The sequence below is a fragment of the Pristis pectinata genome, chromosome 19, assembly GCF_009764475.1.
Source record: "Pristis pectinata isolate sPriPec2 chromosome 19, sPriPec2.1.pri, whole genome shotgun sequence".
Classification (NCBI taxonomy): domain Eukaryota; kingdom Metazoa; phylum Chordata; class Chondrichthyes; order Rhinopristiformes; family Pristidae; genus Pristis; species Pristis pectinata.
In genome coordinates, this window is record NC_067423.1 from 40517506 (window position 1) to 40539170 (window position 21665).

Genomic DNA, 21665 nt, shown 5'->3' on the forward strand with positions numbered 1-21665 from the left:
TTTTTACAGCTTACTCTGAAATATAGGCCAAAAGGTCAAAGTGGGAATGGGATGGAGGATTAAAGTGGCAGGCAATGGGAAACTCAGGGTCAGCCAGTGGACTGATCACTGGTGTTTTGCAAAGTGATCACCATTTCAAAGTGATCAGCATTTGGTCTCTCTAATGTAGAGGAGACCATACTGTGAACACTGAATGCAGTACACAGGATTGGAAGAAGTGCAAGTGAATCACTGCTCCAGCTGGAAAGACTGTTTGGGTCCCTGGATGGTGGAAAGGAAGATACAGGAGGACAAATGTTGCATCACCTACAGTTGGGGGGGGGGGGGGGGGTGTGGTGAGATAGTTGGTGGGAACAGAAGAAGGGACGGGGACGGGGGGGGGGGGGGGGGGGGGGCAGGGGGAGGTTGAAGGGAATGGTCCGTACAAATTCTGAAAAGGGAGGTGTTTCTAGTGCTGGGATCTCTTTGAAGGTGGCAGGAATCACGAGAATGATCTGTTGAACACAGAGCTGGTGGGGTGGCAGGTCCAGGGGTGCTCTGTCCTTGTTCTTTCCCACAGGAGAAGTGGTAAGAGCACAGGTGCAGGAAATGGAAGAGATACAGTCAAGGACGTTATTAACAATGATTGAGGGGAAGCCACGGTTCAGGGAGGAAGATGCTTCAGAGCCTTCTGCATTGTTACAATAAAGCCCAATCAAGCTTAAGGTACAGCACCTCATTTTCCGTCTGGGCACACTGCAGCCTTCTGGAATTGATATTCAATTCTACAACTTCAGCTAACTTGATTTGTGTCTGTGACATTGGCACAGCTTATTTGTTGTTTTCCTCCTCCCTTTTCTTTCCTCTGGGAGTGGAGAACATGCAGTAGTCTGACTCTAGTAGGACTCAACACCTCCCTTTGCAACTGGATCCTTGACTTCCTGACCAACAGACCACAATCAGTGAGGTTAGGCAGCAACACCTCCACCACGATTATCAACACCAATGCCACTCAAGGCTGCACCCTCAGCCTCCTACTCTACTCCCTATACACTCACGACTGTGTGGTTAGATTCTGCTCTAATAACTCCATCTACGCATTTGCGGATGACATCACCATAGTGGGCTGGATCTCAAATAACAACGAGACTGAGTACAGGAAGGACATATTGAGACCAGTGGCACGGTGTCATGATAATGACCTTTCCCTCAATGTCAGCAAAACAAAAGAGCTGGTTATTAACTTCAGGATGTGAGACGGTGCACACACTCCTGTTTACAACAATGGTGCTGAGGTAGAGATGGTTGAGAGCTTCAAGTTCCTAGGTGTAAACATCACCAACAGCTTGTCCTGGTCCAACCACGTAAGCACCATGGCCAAGAAAGCGCACCAATGTCTCTACTTCCTCAGGAGGCTAAGGAAATTCGGGATGTCCCCGTTGACCCTCACCAATTTTTTATAGATGCACCACAGAAAGCATCCTATTTGGATGCATCACGGTTTGTTATGGTAACTGCTCTGCCCAAGACTGCAAGAAACTGCAGAGAGTTGTGGACACAGCTCAGCACATCACGGAAACCAGCCTCCCCTCCATGGATTCTGTCTACACTTCTCACTGCCTCAGAAAAGCAGCCAGCATAATCGAAGACCCCACCTACCCCAGACATTCTCTCTTCTCCCCCCTCCCATCGGGCAGGAGATACAAAAGCCTGAAAGCACATACCACCAGGTTCAAGGACAGCTTCTATCCCACTGTTATAAGACTATTGAACAAACTTCTTGAAAGATAAGATAGATTCTTGACCTCACAATCTCCCTCGTCATGGCCTTGCAACTTATTGTCTGCCTGCGTTGCACTCTGTAACTGTAAAACTATTCTGCATTCTGTTATTGATTTCCCTTGTACTACTATCTCAATGCACTGATGCGCTGAAATTATCTGTATGGATAGCATGCAAAACAAAATTTTTCACTGTACCTTGGTACATGTGACAATAATAAACCAACTCATTGTCCAGATAACCTTGTTTATAGCTTATCCCCATTTTACCCCGTCAGAGACATCTCCCTCCACGTTCTCCCTGCACTTAACAACCTTTCCTCTCCTTCCCAGTTTTGACAAAGGGTCTTCAACCTGAAACATTAACTCTGTTTCTCTTCCCACAGATGCGGCCTGTCATGAGTATTTCCAGCATTTTCTGTTTTTAACTTTCCAGCATCTGCAGTTCTCCCCCCTCCCCACCCCGCCGAAGAGCAAAATCAGGCCTGATGCTTACTTCATTGTTAAGTCCACAACAGCAATGTGTACTTTAAAACTAATTGCTGTGAAATTCAGTGTGTTGGACACTACTGCTTTCTGGGATGTTCAATTTAAAAAAACCTTTCCTGGGTTTGAAAATGTTTAGCCTTTTCCTTATAAATTTTAGATCAATAAGAAAAAACAAGTCCTGAAACTATTCCATTAGTAATGTATTGTCTTATATTTTTATGATTTCATTTCTTTAAGTTTAGCCACCTATAAACATGAAAGTTCAGGCATCAGGAAGTGGTGATTTGAAAAACAAACTGAAATTTCACCAAGTCTAACTTTATTAGATAAGCAAACTGGTATCATTGGCATACACTTATTTTCCTTTCCAAAAAATCCAGAAAGCAGGCATTAACCAATACTTAGGTCTCTTCAGCTAGAACAGACTGGAAAGTGAATTAAATTCAAAAAAAGTGCTTTTAATCTGGCAAAAAGCTTGGCCCGTCAGAACAAATGCAGTAATGCTGGGATGCAATCCCATTTATTACTGTTTAATTAGAAAAGTTTAATGGAGCTAGAGTTTATTTAACCAAGCTTCAAAAGATTTCTTCAATGGGGCATAACCTCATCTCCCACCAGCCTTTGACTGTAATGTCAATGGGAACTCATTCATTTCAAACAGGTTACAATAGCACTTCAAGGGCATGATCTAAGCCTTTATGTGGATTTCATGAACAAACAAGGCAATATATAACTAGTACAATGAAAGCAGGAAACATCAATGCAAACAATGACAGGATAAAGTTACATGCACACCCACACACAACCATTCCCTTTTAACTGGCCAATAAAACTCACTATTATCACATGTATTAATACTGCAACAAAAAGGCTCTTTGTTACAACAGTTACATGCACAGAAAGATGTTAAAACTATAAACAAACCAAATTTTACCTAGATATCTGGCATAAGGTGATGCCAAGCATGTGCTTTGATGAAACTTCTACAAAAAGACTTCAGCTATTATTCAGTTATGGCAAAATTACCCACCATTTAGTAAAAAGTTTGTCAGGCAAGAAGAGGGTCTGCTGTTTACATCCACGGGTGATATTCTGTAAGCTCCTGTGCAATAGTGCAACTCTGAAAGAAATAAACATTACCTATCTTAGTAAGAAAATTGTTCAGAACAACCTCTCGCAGAGAGCAAAATATTGCTGCACATTCAAAACAGCTATAAACGAGAAATAATAGCTACAGACCAAGACAAAGTAGTATAAATTAACTTCAAAAATTGCAGCTTCGGTAAATCTGAAATAAAAAAATTGTTGGGAACTCTCAGCAGGTCAGGCAGTGTCTGTGGAAAGAGAACGAGAATTAATGTTTTAAGTCAAAGATGTTTTTCAGAACACGTGAAGGGTATTCGATTGGAAATTTAACTCACAATCATTGCGGGTCACTTACAAGCAGATGCTTCACAAGTGGTACTGGCACACATCTAAGGATATGCTGAAAATTAAGCAAACTAACTGAGGTGGCATCCATTGCAATAGGACTCATGAGAATTGAAGCAATGAACGAAGAGGGAAGTGGAACCGGAATGAAATGGAATCGTGAGTGTTGCTGAAACTTAAATGGGTGTGAGGAATGATGTGACAAAGCATCCCTAATCTTCCACAATTCTCTAGATTTTAGCAAAAAGTCCCAGATATTTGATGAAAGAAAGGCAGGAAACTATGAGCCAATGTCTAACACCTGCTATTAAGAAATTGCTGGAATCTATTAGGAAGTAGTAGTAGGACAGTTGGAAAGTCATGAATCAATTAAGCAGAATCAACTTATTTTATAAAAGGGACTCATGTTTCACATTCATTAGAATTCTCCCAGAATATAACAAGCATGTCAGGTAAACAGGAACCAGTAGATTAGCGTCTTTGGATTTCCAAAAGGCAAAGGATTTCCAAAGTGCCTCATGGAAGGTTACTGCCGAAGCTAAAGGGTCAAGGCATTGGCAGCAACATATTAGCAGGGATAGAGGATTGGGTAACTAACAGAAAGATACTTGGGTGTGCAAGTTAAGAGAATAGGAGCCTGCAAATGGATACAGATATGTTAAGCAAGTGGCAAACTTTGGCAGATAGAGAATAATACAGGGAAATATAAGATTATCCATTTCAATCAGAAAAATGGAGAAATATTTAGTAGTATCGAAATGGAGGCTTAAATGCTGATATACCCATACATCTGAGTGCTCTCTTACATAAAACACAAAGTTACCATACAGGTACAGTAAGTAATTAGTAAGGCAAATGAAACCCTGTTGCCTTTATTGCATGGGGGTTGGAGTATAGAAGTAGGGAAGTCTTGCTACAATTGTACAGAGCTTTGGTGAGACCATACTTGGTCTCCTTATTCAAGAAGGAATATTATTGAAATGGAGTCTCAGAAAATTATCTTCCCAAAACACAATAGATCTCAACTGTTCAACAAAGCACTCAGAGGATATTTCCCCTCAAGGGAGAATCTAGAACTAGGAAGCTTCTTGCAGAGTAAGGGGTTACCCTTTTAAGGTAGAGATAAGGGGGAATTTCTTCTGAGAGAGCTGTGGGTTCCTGCTCTAGTAAGCTGTGGAGATTGAGATCATTGAATACAATTAAGACTGAAAATGGGAGATTTTTGGAGATAAAAAAGGGCTGTGGGTAAATCAGGCAGAAAAGTACAGTTGAGTTCAAAACTAGATCAACCATGATCTTACTGAATGACAGAGCAGAAGGGCCTTATGGCTATTCCTATTCCTGTTTCTAATGTTTATATGGCAAACTGATGAGGAAGCTGTGCAGACAGAAACACAATAGGATTTTTTAAAATTGCAACTGTATTACCAAAGTTATTTATTCCTTATAATGGATTCAGGTACTGAGCATGAGACTTCTGGTGCTGACCTCTAAGCCTTTTCTACACCTTCTTCGTTACAGCATTAGGTTTCCCTGTATCTTGCTGGAGAGCAGGACCTGACTACACCCCATAGCACATAGAGGGATGCCTCACTAAATTGAGGTGCAGCTTTTTGCTTTTCCTCAATCCATCTCTAAATGTCCGTTACTCTCCACTGATCTGTTCCAAGATGCTCCCCAACAATACTGTGACACCATTAGCCTTCGACTACAATAGTCAAAAGCACAGCAGTGAGAACTCAATGTACCTTCACATTTCATTTATTGCCCTCTCCCCTACACAAATGGCTGCCTCTTTTCCCAATGGACGCATTGCACAAATGAAAATGGAACAACCTATAGTAGGCCCCTCACAGGCAATAACACGATGTTGGCCATGATCAGACTGGTCTCCCTCAACCTCTGTTGAAGCCAGAAGGGATGTATCAGAGAGATTCTGCAGAGGAATATTGTGTTTCTAAGTTATATCTTTATTCTCAAATCTTTTTTTAAACTTGCACTGCCAATGCCACTGGGATGTTAAACTGAAGTGATAAATGCTGCAGAAATTGCTTCTTTGCATTTGCCCCTTAGCTCAGGTAGACAACTTGGGTGGCGTGGGCAAGTTGGGCCGCCGGGTCTGTTTCCGCACTGCATAGTTCTGTGACTACAAACATCACAGCTAAATCACACCATCCGGCTGTGTTCCATGCAAACTGGAGACTTGAAACACAGAAGTAAAACAATAACGAATGATCCTTTTTGAAACTGGATATTCCCATTGTTCCATCTTCTCTCATGCAAGGTAGACTCAACAGTTAGCAATTTGGTTAGGGGACAGGAGACCAATGATCAGCTCTTGCCTTGGCTTTAGTATTAACTCTTAAACACACAGAAGATTCGGATTTTGTTGTGGATTAATTTTGGAAATCGCCTTATAGAAACATTTGGTTAGCAATACTAAAGAAATGAATTTAAATGACAATGTGGATGCATTTTTTGAAATATTCTCTAGATGAAATGCAAGGTAATACTTTTACTAGCTAATGTAAACTTCATACCTACCAATATTATTGGTTCTTGGAGTACACCACTTCAAAGTCACAGTGTCTTTGACAGCGCCATCTCTATTGCTATTACATAGATGTGGATCAACTGCAATATAAAACCAAATAGAAAATAGCAATTTGTTTGAACAAGAAAAACTCAAAACATATAAAGCAAATTAAAACTGCATCTTAATGCTCCAGAAGAGACGAAGTATCAAAAAGTAAGAAAAAGCAGATCCTAAAAACTTGAAGTTCAATATTTGCACAGATTATTTTCAGTAGAATTCAATGTAAACCAAATTAAATAATTAATGCAGCCAAACCAGACTTCAGACATGGCTTAAATGAAATGTCTTGGTGCATAATTAGAACCGCTTCAACCAGGAGAATGGTGCATACGTTCCACAGACTTGGCTTCAACTCCCATCAACACTCCTGTGATTAAAGAACAGGAGGTGTGGTTGAAGGGAACACGCACAGATTTTCAGCCTGTGTTGACACTTGGCATTCCATCTACTGAGTCAGGGAAGAGCTGATCCAACCTAGCCATGTCTTTGGGAGTGAGCAAAACTACTAATTATTCCTTTCCATTAACAGCAAGCAAATAGTAGTCAACAGTGTTTTGTATTTCTGACACAATTTAGTTCAAGAATTACCCTACAGCATCCAACTAAGTGCCATGTAATAATCTAAAACACATAAATTATACACATTTAATTATACATCAATTTAAGCTCATGTAATTTATGTTTGACATGTTTGTAATGCACTGTGCTGCTGCTGCAAAAAGCTAATTTTCATGGCATTTATACCCTGTGTATATATGCCCATGACAATAAACTTGAACTTGAGTTCATCCTGTAGACAACTGAAAATAGATGACCTTTCTAGTGATGGCAGATTCATTAAGCAGTAAAGCAACCTTGTCACGTAAACGCTAGGCTGTCACGTAGACAGCCTGAAAGGGCTGTCCATTTAAACCCATGCTGCTACCCTTTCGGCAAACTCTTTTCTTTTTTCCCCTTACTCCACCTGCACTATATAATATGCAATGCATGTGGAATTAGAAATACCATTCAACATCCTAACAACCTGCTGCAAAAAGAAACTTCTCCTCTCCCTTTGTTCATTTTGATGCCCTTGTACTTACACCTTCTAGTTAATGCTGCAGTAATCAGCTGAAACACATTTGCTCTCGATTTATTAAGACTCCTTCCAGTTATTCATTCCTGATTTGTTTATTGTTAAGATGTCTTCTGGTTTTGAAGGCATCTATTAAATTCCTTCTCAGACCTTAAAGCCCATTTATTTAAAAAAAAACTTCTCTTGATGAGAATCCCTCATTCTTGATATCATCAATAACATTCTGCTGCACTCTCTCCGTGCCCTTGATGTCTCTTGTAAAAGGTAACCAAAAGAACAAATTAAACAATAAAGATTATTCAAGGCTTATTTTAAAATGGATTTTGATTTGTGTACAGTTGCACTGATACACCAGCACTGATAAATGGCATTCAGATAAATCTGATGTCAGACTAGACTTCAGCTACGCCATTCAATATCCTCTTTGGAAGAAATTCTAAACCTGTTTAAAAAAAAATCTAATTTTATTAAATCAAACACTAAGTTACACTACCAGTTACCTTTCTTTCCTTTGAAGTGGTCACCTACAAATGTAAGAAGTGATATTAAGATTTTTCTTCTAACATGAAGAGGAATTCAAGCAACAGAAATCCAAACTTATGCTGCAATTGCCTCAGTGCAGGCACAGGAACACCAAACTCGACTTAGACATGTGATAAGATTATTTACACACTAACTGGAGAAACTGAAACATTTTCTGTTATTCAGGTGCCAAGTTAGGAAAGGATTTTGTCACGTCAGAGTCATACATTTAGGTCTAACAAGATGACAGCACTTGAAATAACATAGCACAGTATAACATCTTGGCATCACTCAAATATTCTGCTTAACTGGTTCTTAAGACTTAACTACAGATGCACACCATATTCAACATTAAACTTGCATCCTATAATTTATATTTCTCAAATGGATAAACTTACTATGTACCATTTCTTAACCCATGAAAACTGCCAGAATGCTATGAACAGTCAAGAATTCTTCCCCCCCAAAGGCATTGAAAAAAGGAGAAATTAAAGAAAAAGTACTTCACAGCAAAATCCACATAAGCCAGTGACATAAATGCTCAGGTAACCTGTTTTGGCTGTGTTGATAATGAAAAAGAGATTGGTCTCTCAGAGAATCCCTTCTCCTTTTCATATAATGCCATGGGATCTTTTTCTCAGTTTTCACATTTTCTAAAAGCCAGCAACCTTGACAAGCAGCGCTGTCCAGCCTGACTTAGATGAGAGTGCTGCTATAAAAGGTGCGATTTCAATGTAAATGCAACCAGAATTTAAAAGGCGTTCAAAATCATAAGTCATTATAATTCAAAGATAGTAACATTTGACGTACATGATATCGTTGTCATGTTCTTCCCTTCTGCAAATAAAAACAAAACGTTAGTGATAACAAGAAGTACATATTGATAAAGTTCAAATTGCTAATAACTTTATAAAGTCTATAGGACTGGCAACCGATCCTTTGGTTTTGAGTTCAAGAAAATATCTTTTCATAAAACTACCATTCAGATATTCACATTTTCTGAAGCTACTATACAAATTCCATAAAATTTATTACTGTACAGATCTTTTAATTACATAACCTCAGGATATAGGCTGTGCTAATTTGCACCAGGCAAGGCCTAGCTTTCATCAAAAGATCAGTGTGAATCTTTCACACTCGGGCAGGCCAGATTTAATACCAGGGGATTGCAGGAAGGGCATCATTCTGGCTTTCTACAATGGAAAAAGAAGTAGGCATGTGCAAGAACTTTGATATCACATAGCCCAGCAAAAAAAAAATTACTGCCTGCATTAAAGATAAATTATTTACAAAATCATTGCAGGGATCAAAGCAATTTTATACTTGCATGATCAACCATTGATTGTATTACCACAAAGATTTCTCTCTTTCACAAAAGTTGAGTGTTTTGGGGTCCTCTGTGGGCAGCATACATAGATCTCAAAGTTGCTTTTGGCTTTGTTAACCATGATATTCTTTGGCTCCTCTTTACCTTAATTTTGCTGCCATCAAATATTTGATGCTAAATTGGTTCTTGGGTCACTGTCTGTATTCATCGGACGACTAGACAGTGACCTCAAAGACCCTAATCTTGAACTTGCTCAGTAGAATGGTGTGCTCCGGATAAAGTCTTCAGGTGCTGAAAGTTGGGGACTGCAACTCTCTGGTCAGAGGCATGAGATTGGAAAGACAGAGAGTGATGGGGAAAGAAGATCCCACATAAAAATGTAAAAGATAATCAGATCATTTGTTGAGGTATCTATATCAGTCAGGAAACTACAAAAAAATCCTCTGATCTCTCGATATCACCCAAGGATCCCACAGCCAAAAAACCGTGTTATAAAATGGCTCTAAACTTTTAACTCATTTAAATTTCCACTGCCTGTACTCCAATTTGCATCAAGCACTGTTTGCCAATCTTGCCTTATTCAGACAAGAATACAAGAAAACAGAAGCAGGATTAGACTACGAGCCCCCTCAAGCCTGCTCAACCATTCAATATGATTATAGCCGATCTACACTGGCCTCAGCTCCCCTTCTGTGCCAGTTCCCCATAACCCCAGGTTCCTCGATCTTTCAAATATTTATCTATCTCCACCTTAAATATATCTAATGATCTTGCCTCCACCACCCTCGGGGTAGAGAATTCTGGAGATTCAATACCCTCTGAGAAAAGAAATTTCATGCACCTCAATTTTAAATGACCAGCCCCTTATTTTGTTATGTCCCCTTGTTCGTGACTCTCCCACTAGTGAAAACATCTCATCTCTGCCCCATCAAACCTCCTTAGGATCTTATATGTTTGAATAAGATCATCCTCCATTGTTCACAACTGTCATTTACTCCTAGTCCAACTACAAGGCAAATTTTAATGTCTGCATCCTGTACAAGAGGGGGAAGGGAGGGAAAAGGGTGAACTAATGGATGTGGTATATTCAGACTTTCAAAAGGGTTTCGAGAAGGTCACTCTAAAAAGTTAATAAATAAAATTAGAGCATGGGATTGGAAGGTAGTATACAGGCGTGCACTGCGGACTGATTAACGGACAGAGGGCAAGGGTTCACATTTTGAGTCTGCCGAAAGTTGTTGTGCCATAAGGATTGGTTCTGGGTCCCCAGCTGATCACAATCCATATCAATGGTCTGGATGAGGGACCAAGTGAAACAGTCTACCATTCATGAAGGATGTAAAGGACTTTGAGGATATACAAAAGGCTAATTGGCTAGGTGAGGATGAAATATGCAAAGAAGTGTAAAAAAAAAGCAGAATAACAGAGTATTTTAGAAATGGAGAGACGTTGAAAGATGTAGGTGTCCTTGTACACAAATCACTGAAAGTTTGCATTTGGGTACAGCAAGGCAAATGGTATGTTGGGCTTCTCATGAAATTTATTGATATCGACAGAATCAAAGTATATCGATTTAGTGCAGAAAAGTGATGCTGAGGTAAAGGATCATTCATGACCATAATGAATGGGAGAGCAGGAGTGAGGGGACAAGGCCCACGAATGCATCTATTTTTCATGTATTTATTTTTTATAACTTACAGTGGTTACCGAATTACAAATGTGTAATAAGACCACGACAGGAAGAGATCAGCCATGACCTTATTGTACAGTGGAGCAGACACAAGGGTCCACATGGCCTACTCCTGCTTCTGTTTATGTTCTTATATGGAGAGGGATTAAGGTAGTGAAAGGGGAAAGGAATTTGGAAGAAGTGGTGAAGGATTCAATTGAGCAACACACAAGATGCTGGAGGAACTCAGTGGGTCAGGCAGCATCTGGGAGGGAAATGGACTTGACTTTTCAGGTCACGACCCTTCATCCAGATGAGTCCAGGTGAAGGGTCTCAACCCGCAATATCGACTGTCCATTGCCCTTCATAGATGCTGCCTTACCCGCTGAGTTCTTCCAGTATCTTGTGTGTTGCTCCAGACTCCAGCATCTGCAGTCTCATGTCACCAAGGATTCAATTGATTTTGAATTGCTTAAAACTCTGTAATACTACTTATTATAATAATATGTGATCATTGGCCAAGATTTCGGCATCTTTAGTAATAAAGATCAGGTTTTTATACTGGATTTTTGTTTTGCACTTGATATTGCATCTACTTCAATGAATGAAGTGATTGCACTGCCTTTCATCACATTTCTCTCAATCTGTTGCACCCAGGTAATCAGACAATTCCAGATACAAATAGACCTCACCTCGTACCTTATTGCGCTGCACTTTCTCTGTAGCTGTGACACTTTACTCTGTACTGTTACTGTTTTTACCTGTACTACATCAATGCACTCTGTACTAACTCAATGCAACTGCACTGTGTAATGAATTGACCTGTACTATCGGTTTGTAAGACAAGCTTTTCACTGTACCTCGGTACAAGTGACAATAATAAACCAATACCAAAAATCCACACTGAAATCTTAACTCATTAAAAATTCATTAGCAGAGAGTGTAGAGAATTTTCTCATCAGCCAGAAAGCTGAAGGACATGATGCAAGACTTGCAAGGAGAACTTTTTTTTGTTTGATCATTCTCTTTCTCCTTCAACCTGAACCCGACCCCTCCTCCATCCCATCACGTACTTGTTACTTCATGTTCGGGAGGTGATTGTTCTAAGTGTTAAATTTATTCAAATGCCTCACAGAGCATTACATTTTGTAGCCTTGGAGGAAGTTAGATGGATGGGGATAGCTGTTATCAAGTGCTCCCATGGTTGCAAGGAGAAACATTTTAAAACCAAGGCAATGCCAAATCTGAGATGATGTCAGTAAGGGTGCTCAGGGATGACAGGTAGTACTATTTAGAATAGTGACAACAATTGTGGGTAAACTTAAGTTACTGGAGGCTGGAAGATAAAACAAAACAGCCAGAAGAGGGTAGGAATTCAGTCTAACATTGTCTGAAAGCTGCTTTTGGAACCCAAGGAATGAGCATCACTTTATGCCAAATACCAACTAAACTGTGTAAACCATAACTTACCACTTCTTAACAGTTCAGTATGAGCATCTTTTTGATGGAGAAGTTCTACATCATAATTTGCAGAAGTATTTGCATGTTGTTCTTCCTTTAAATAAAGGACATATAGAATGTCAACACAATATGGATTTGTTTACAGTCAGTGAACAAGTATTACCATACTTATGCACCCACATGCTCATCAGGGTTGTAGAGTTCCAATTTAACATCTCTGGGCACTGATATGGTCCACTTCTGACCTCGTTAAAAGCTTTGTTTTTAAGATCAACAGAAAAGGACTAAAACTCCGCTCTATGATCATCTGAAAATTTACCTATTTTAGAACTGAGTTCAAAGAAATTGCCACTGCCTGGCTGAACAGTGCCATGTCAGTGCAAACATTTAGAACCATTTAGCTCAATTAGGCCCAAGTGGTTACATCTTGTGTTAGTGTTTTTCTGCACATGAATTGGTATATATAACACATTCCCCACCTATAGCACCAAGACCACGGATTGTTTTACATTTGAATACAATAGATTACAAAAACAATGAAGTTTCTGTGCCTACTGATACAAGTGCCTGCATAAATTTTAGTATATTAGATGCAAGAGTTTTGTTAATACTGAAGTACATTGTAAGTTTTTTTGCTGCAGGAGTGGCTATACAGTGCACTTCTTTCCAACACATTAGTTACATTCAAGTTGATAGAATAACAATTGTTACAGTGCAGGAGGCCATTGAACCCATCAAGCCTACTCAAAACCTGCGTCAGAAGAATCCAGTCACATTCCTGGCTCTTTGCAACCGTTCTCAAGTTTCTATCCATTTCCTTTTTGAAAATGTCAAAAGAATCAGCTCCCGGTACCCTTTCAGACAGATCATGACTTCTCTACTTGAAAAAGTTCGTTCATTTCACCACTGGTCCTTTTGCTATTAACTTAAAAAGTTGGGCTTTTTATCCCCCCAACACCACCATTTCAGCCAATGAACGATAGTGAATGGCAGGGCCCTGGGGAGTGTTGTACATGAATTTGCATTGGAGGGACCTTGGAGTTCAGGTACATGGCTTCCTGAAAGTGGACTCACAGGTAGACAGGGTGGTGAAGGGTTTTGGCACGCTGGCCTTCATCAGTCAGCGCACTGAGTATAGAAGTTGGGAGGTCACGATGTGGTCGTACAAGACGCCAGTGAGGCCGCACGTGGGAGTACTGTGTTCAGTTTTGGTCACCCAGCATTCGACGAAAGATGTTATTAAACTGGAAAGAGTGCAGAAAAGATTTACAAGAATGTTGCAGGGCATGAGGGTCTGAGTTATAGGAGAGGTTGGTCAGGCTAGGACTTTTTTCCTTGGAGGGTAGGAGACTGAGAGGTGATCTTCTAGAGGTGTATATAATCATGAGGGGCATATATATGATGAATGCACTCAGGTTTGAGGAATCAAGAATTGGAGGGCATAGGTTTAAGGTGAGAGGGAAAAGATTTAATAGGAACTCGAGTGGCAATTTTTTCTTTTACACGGAAGGTGGTATTTATATGGAATAAGCTACCAGAGGAAGTGGATGAGACAGATACAATAACAACTTTTAAAAGACAGTAGGATAGGTTAGAATGGTTTAGAATGTTATGGGCCAAACACTGGTAAATGAGACTAGCTTGGATAGCCTGTTTTGTGCTGAATAACTATGATTCTAATTGAAACAACATTTTTTTTTCATTTTGTCTAAGCACTTCATTTAAATAACCTCTTTTTTTAAAAGAAAAACAAAATTCTAGTTTCTCCAGTCTACTCAACCCCACTACAAATCAACTGGTCTGACCTACCTTTTGCATAAGTGGTAATATAGCTATTAAGGTAGAAAACTAATTTTCATAGAACAGTACAGCACAGGAACACGATGTCTGCACCAAACACGATGCTTCTGCCTACACATGATCCATATCCCTCCACTCCCTGCATACTCAAGCCTCGTAAACATCATTATTGTATATGCTTCCACCACGATCCCTGGCAGTCTGTTCCAGGCACCTAACACTCTGGCGAAAAAAAATAGCCCCACACATTTCCGTTAAACTTTCCCCCTCTCACCTTAAATGCATGTCCTCTAGTATTTAACATTTCTGCTCTGGGAAAAAGATTCCAGACTGCCTAATTTTGTTCTTCTTAAAATGGATCTCAATCTCTTTTACTATAGTTCTATATTGATGCAGGAGTCACGGAAAAGTTAATGGAGGAGCCCATTTAACCCATCTGGATCATTTTTCTATAACAACTTGGAAATTCCCAATTATGAAAATCTCTCCAATGTCTCCAGAGATGGTCTCTCCTCTAAGGCAGGTCAGGTCTTTCCATATATTGTCATTTTCCATATATAATCCCCGACATCAATTTTGAGCCTCAGTTACCTATGGATATCCACGTTTCGATCATGCACCTGCTGGTCAATTTTAATACTGGCCCTGATTAATTTTTTCTTTTTGCATTTTTTTCCTAGGGTGACTGGCAAAGCTGACATCTATTAACCTTTTCCAGTTTCCTTGAATGAAAATAATGGTGAGCCATATTGTTGAAATGCTGCACTCCCTGCTGGTAATAGGTTGGATATAACTGAGTGGCTTGCTTGGTTGTTCTCAGAGTTAAACGTATTGAGAATGGGGCTATTGTCACATACAGGCCAAGCAGAGAGAGCAGGTTTCCTTCCCTAAAGAACCCTGCTGCAGGGGTTTTATAACAATTTAATAGCTTCGTTTGATTTTATCAATACCAATAATTAATGTCTGGCTGTTCAAAACTAACATTTTTAAATTGTATTGATAGGTTCTGAAGTCAAATTCCTTTGTTTATTAGTCAAGAACGAACTTACCTGACACTGGGAATCTGCCTTAGAATTGCTCTGCACCATACTTATGGACGTGCATTATCAGTGATTAAAGTTGTAAACAGTGCTCATATTATGTATCCTATTCAGCACAATATACAATGTTCCAGCAAGACTGCTGATTTGGCAGGATAGCATAGCTTTATTAGTAATTTTAGGCACTGTATAAAGCAAAGCAAATTCTACCATTCACTGTCAGTCTTGGGTCTCTTGTTCTTCTCTTGTAGTTAGTTCACCATTAATCATTTAAGTGTGAAGATTCCTTATACTTATCCGGACTGAATTTCCTCTGCCATAAATTTTGCACACATGCAAACTATGTCATGGTCCTTCTGCAGCTCTTCAGCTCCCTTATCATCAGGACATTTAACAGCATTTGCAAATTTGACAACCTTTGATTATGCACCCAAATACTATCAATTTACATAGATGAGAAATATTTCTCAATATTTTAATGTTGTTAAGCATTTCATCTTACTTTTTTCATTAATGTTGTATTTTCTTTTAAGACAACACAATAGTGATAGAGTTTTGATTTCAATTCCCCATTAACAGTCTTAAAACTGGTTATTTTAATTAGTATACAATGGCAACATTCCATCAGGAAGTTTGATTGTACATAAAAATGTTAGAGAATTTAGACTACTTCATCTAGTAAAACCCTTCCACATTAACAACTCAGAGCTGTGCTAACACACTGACAATCTTACTGTACTCAGAATAGTGGTCACAACACTATGCAGAAGCTAATCTGCAGTGACAAAACTCTGACTAGCAGGGGAAAAATATTAATGTTTTAATTTGTTTTGAAACATTTCTGTAAAGCAGTTCCTTTTAAACAGTGTATGGAAGGCAACCAACAATAGACAAATTGCAGCAGGTACATTATCATTGCATGCCACACAAATACTATACAGGGTAGATACATAGAAACACAAAATGGAAAGAACAATACAGATGTAAGGGAGCAGTTTTAGTGACAGTTTCATACAAAGGGTCTTACAGTAATGTTTCTACAAGAACAGACAAAAAGATGATTATATTGCACACCACAGTGTGTTGCATACAATATAACCTTTTGATCAGTTTCATGATCTAATGTTCTATTTTGAATTCAAATTTACTAACCTGTTCACTGACATTGAACGTGGGCTAGCAAACAGAAATATGATGTGGAGAGAAAATAATTTGAAAATTACTTTGAAAAATGTTAAATTTTCACAAACTGAAAATAAATAAAAAAACAATTAGATGCTGCGCTCTACTTAAAATAAAACTTATCTTAAGTATTAGACCCACCTTCATAGGTATGTTAGTAATGGTAGTGGATGCAAGGTCAAAATGCTGCTGGACAAGCGTCGTGAGCTTCGCAGGCAATTGCCTTCCAGCACGGACACTGTGCACTTCGCTCGTTAGGACCAAGGAGACCTGTAGCAATCAAATTGGACACCAATCAATCACGATATTTGGCAGCCAAAAATAAACTAGTATTCAATTAATGTTGACACAAGAGATGCTGGAATCTGCAGCAAAACACAAAAAGCAGGAGGAACTCAGCAGGTCAGGCAGCATTAATGGAGGGAAATGGACCATCGACATTTTGGATCAATACCCTTCATCTGCCTGACCAGCTGAGTTCCTCCAGCTTTTTGTGTGTTGCTTGCATTCAATTAATATTGTAGCTGCAAATCACAGATTTCATACATCCATAACATTTCCATTGAATACATACTTGGGCTAATTTACTTAGCACCTTTAATTACATCCCAATACACATTCCAGGGTAAAATCAAACAAAAATTACCTTGAAACTAGACAAGAATATATTAGAATTGGTTTTAATGGTTAAAAGAGGGAATTCCACCATATGGGCTAAGATTTTAAAATATCAAATTAGCCATCCGTTAAACATCACACCGAAGTCAAAGGAAGGGAAAACCAGGTTTTTAAACAGTCAATCTGATATGCGTCATTTTACATTGTCCCGAGTGAAAATTAGAGTTTATAAAATTATAGACTTTCAGAACTGCGTAATGGTAACCATGTAGTATATGTATTTTTGTAAGGATTAAAGAGCATGTGGGTTGAAGATGGACTTCTGATCAAAACACATTTTAGAAATCATTCACGTATAATTGGGTAAACTCAATTAGAACAGCTTCAGCCCTGAAAATGCATTCCTCACACTTAAATTGTTTTCTTTAAATATAAGAAATGTTAGTAGTTTCCTTTAATGTGTCGATTTGCAATGAAAATGTTGCATAATATAATACAAAAACTATGTAAGTCCAATTTGCCATTCAGCATTTGCACAGCTAAGAGAGTCGCAGAGTTATTTAAATTTTTTTTTGAAATTTTATTTACGGCGTGGTAACAGGCCCTTCCGGCCCAACGAGTCCGCGCCGCCCATTTTAAACCCAAATTAACCTACTCGTACACCTTTTGCAATGTGGGAGGAAACCGGAGCACCCGGAGGAAACCCACGCAGACACGGGAGAACGTAAAAACTCCTTACAGACAGCGACGGGAATCGAACCCTGATCGCTGGCGCTGTAATACCGCACAGAAACGATCCCTTCATTTCACCACATCCATGCTGACCTTTTTGCCCATTTACACAAATCCCATTTGGTCCGTATTCTTCTATGCTTTGCCTTTTCAAGCGCCTGTCAAAATGTCTTTTAAATGTAGTAATTGCATCTGATTCTACCACCTCCTCTGGCAGCGAGTTCCAGGTATCAAATCTGTAGTACACAGACCATATTTACTATTATCCCACTGCATGTTCCTAGTGTATCTACTGAGAGAAAACAGCTACTTAGGGACACTGCAATTAGAGTTCCATTAATTTTTCAACCATTCTTCCTTTCTATTAATAAATTACCTTCTATTAACAGAAAGGGAGAGCCAGTGCCGGTAGTGTATCTGAATTTGCAGCAATTTTTTGATAAAAGAGATTAGTGTGCAAAATTAAAACACAGGAGAATAGGGGTAATATACAAGTCCCAAATAAGAGGTACATGTGTAAAACTAAAGTGCTTGGCACAGGAGGGGGTAATGTTAGGATATGGGCTGAAAATTGGTGAACAGGTAGGAAAAGGGCCAAAAGCCTAATGCTGCCCCTACTTTTCTATGTTCTTTGTTTGCATTATGCTGTATTCTGAGATGGGCAGTCACAGCCAAGAAAGGCAGAGTCTTGCCACAAAGGGTGAATCACACATGAAAGGTTTGTGCAAACATGCGCAACAAGCTCTGGTCCTGCCTAACATTTCTGAACAAAGAACCACCTGCATTCAGAGGCTACAGCAACCATACAGCCAAAAGTGGAGCTAATTTGGACCACAGCCTTGTAAGTTATGTTTTTTTCAGCTACATTTTGAGTATATGAGCGTTCCTATCTCCACCACCATTTCAGACAGATCTTCCAGATCCCCAAAGTAACAACTGAGTGAAAATCTTTTTCTCAATTCCCCTCTAAACCCTTCTATCAATTAACTTAAATACACATCCCTAGTTACTTAACACTGAAGTAGAATCATACAGTATGGAAACTGGCCCTTCAGCCCACTGTGTCCATTCTGGAAATCAAGTAATTTCCTGTGCTAATCCAATTTTCCAGCAGAATTCTGCATTATTTTTTTAAAGTGTCCAAAGAACGTGGCAGAATTGCTCCCACAAAATGCAAAGCCAAAGACCTGAAACACTTGATAACACACCACCATATTTTAGAGATTAATTAAACAATAAAGAAAGATATTTCTCAAATTATCCTTAATTTGCAGAAGTGACAATATGCACAACTCATCCCATTAATCTAATAGCACTAACAGTGTGGTATGCTGTGTTCCAAATACATACAGTAAACATAACTCACATCTTTCTTTGGACGATCTGAAACCAGGCTGTCTTCACCAACTGTGTAGGTGTGAATTAAGACCAGTTCACAGTGCTGAATTTGCATCAAGCTGAAAGGAAACAAAAGATACTGAGCAAACCAACTTTTGTTGAAAGCATTATACATCTTCAAATTTAGATTGTATCATCTGGCAAGAGGATTGATCATTGCACTTCTCACCAAAACAAAAATTTGGCATATTTGTCCTTGATAATAGAATGAAATATTTGAAGATCAAGGACTTTTCATTTCGAGAAATGGGCAAGTAGAAAAAAAATCTTCAAATAAGTGGGCTGTTTCCTCTCTTTGCAGTATGCAAGAGTGAAATCTTTCAACAAGCCTATGACACTGACCAGTGCTCCACCTTCTGGCATGCCTGGGAATACCTAGGAAAAAATGGTCAGATTGTAACTCCTCTCTTGTACGCCAATTGACTAACCTAGTATCAAATTCAAATGCTTCAAAACAATGGAAAACAGGGACAGGTATAATGGATTGCAATTGGATATTCAAAATTCATCCCATTGCTTTCCAAAGTGCTGCCTTAAAAAAGGTAGTTTCCAGCTCTTCTTGCAAACTGATGTGCCAGATCTTCATAGTTCCTTGATAATAACACAAATTGAATGCTGCATAATCTTCAGTTAGCAACAGTCAACCACTCAAGGCCCAGTTCAGTAATTCACAAGCTACATACAGGATTTAATACATAAAAGCAAACAAATTCTATAAATTTTTCTTCTTAATGCAGTCGATAAATCAGAATAAAGTTTTTCTTTGTGTTGAATAATACGCAAACTTACTTATCAGAACTAGCTGCTAATTTGTTGTGCTCGTGGATTGTCTCTTGGACACAGTCTTCTAACATTCGCACGTGGCTGTCACTGTAAGACAAATTTAAGGGAAATAAAAGGGAATCAGAACAAACTTGTTAAAGGGAGTACACAGTCCACAGTAAAAAGAGGAAACTAAGATAAACTAACTGAATAATTAGTTGCGTTTTGCTAAATCTTCATCTTAGGTAGGCCTTTGGGTTAAAGCACAACTCTGCATTCACTCCAATTCTGTGGATTCAGAGGTGGCTGAGGAGTCCTGTGTGGGATCCACAGACTTTGCCGTGGGAGAAACCAGGTTGAACCGGACAGTGTAAGTGGGTAGATAGCTTCGGAGGTTGTGCTCCTTTTCTTGGTGTTTGTGAATGGCCCCCACATGCTCTTGTCATTGAGACTTGAGTGCTCAGTGCCTTCCCATATTGACCTTCTCCATTTTGAGGTGTCTTGCACTGGCCATTTCTGCAAATCGAGGAGACTTTGAGAAGTTCCTTGAAGTGTTTCATGGCCCTCGTGGAAATTTCTTACTTTGATGGAGCTCAGAGTATTGTCCTTTTTTTTGGGACAATGATATTGGGTACGCAGATGATGTGATCCACGCAATGGAGCAGCTTGAGTGCAATCAGAGGAGACGTTGGCTAGGAAAGATCACCAACATTGGCAGGATGGGCGAATTAATCAACTTAGAGAACTTTATGCAGAAAGCATTGATGCTACCTCTCCAGACACAAAGTTATCTTCGGTAGTTCACCCATACTTCTGAAGAATACAGGAGGGCAGCGATCACTGCTGCTTGCTAGATTGCGAGTCTGTTTGAGGTCTTCGTCTTTGAATACTTGCACCTTCAGCTGGCACCCTGAAAACAGTGGTGAATTTCCATGGTTTTGCTCCAATACGTGGTGCTTTATGGAAAGAGATCCAGGGTTCAGGTGCAGGGTGTTGGGGTGCAGAAATTGTGCCACAGAGCCAGGAACTGTCCCTTCCAGACAATTAGTGCAAGGCCCATCCAATGTTAGATGCAAGGTGTTGACAAAACAAACATTACCAGTGCAAACATTACCAGTGCAATAGCATAACTTGGGGAAAAAGAACGGCAGAATGTGCAACATTGAGTTTCGTAGCCAGATCACATTACTTTCCATGTTATTTTTGTCATAACACCTGAATTGACATCTACATTTTTTTTTATTAACTACAATTTCACACATAAAGGTGATTGCCATTAGAAGAACTTGACCACAACTACACACACACTGCAACAACCAATGCTGAATGACATATGTTGAAGTCATTTCTATATTACAGACCACATAACTGACTTCACACTTCCCTCCCCCAGAAGTAACTCAGAAATGTATTACTACAAGCAGTTACTCATTCTATGGAGATATTTTGCACATATAATACATTTTATGATAAGACTAACGAATGTGTTAATAGTGCAGTAATGAAAAACGATCACAGTATGCTAAGCAGCGCACCTTTTGGCATTAGTTATGCAGATGATACGTCCACGGTTGCTAACGCGGTCTGCATTCTCCATTAAAGTAGTTCGGGCTTCATGCTGATAATCAGTGCATTTGCACAGGACCTCGACTGCTTCGACCAAGCCGTGCAGCACACTGCAACATTCTGGGTCCATACGAGGATTGGGAGGCCCCACAGCTGCTAGGGCTGCCATCAACTGTCAAAGGGAAAGAATCCATCATGGCCTGTTTTTTGATGCAACAGAAAAACACTGCTGGATTA

General features: G+C 39.4%; 1 protein-coding gene across 4 annotated transcripts in view; it reads right to left on the bottom strand.

The window, feature by feature from the left end:
• ints13 (integrator complex subunit 13) overlaps nt 1-21665 on the bottom strand; it is a 49087-nt gene that overhangs the window by 13179 nt on the left and 14243 nt on the right. The window contains exons 4-13 of one of the 4 annotated variants that reach the window (XM_052033677.1): nt 21398-21600; nt 19890-19970; nt 19069-19159; nt 16494-16622; nt 16323-16346; nt 12340-12424; nt 8684-8710; nt 7852-7875; nt 6225-6314; nt 3280-3369 (exon numbers count right to left, since the gene is read on the bottom strand). In XM_052033677.1, the coding sequence (XP_051889637.1) occupies nt 3280-3369; nt 6225-6314; nt 7852-7875; nt 8684-8710; nt 12340-12424; nt 16323-16346; nt 16494-16622; nt 19069-19159; nt 19890-19970; nt 21398-21600 (844 nt within the window). The remainder of the gene's footprint in view (nt 1-3279; nt 3370-6224; nt 6315-7851; nt 7876-8683; nt 8711-12339; nt 12425-16322; nt 16347-16493; nt 16623-19068; nt 19160-19889; nt 19971-21397; nt 21601-21665) is intronic. The other 3 variants (XM_052033678.1, XM_052033679.1, XM_052033680.1) reach the window with 3 other exon arrangements.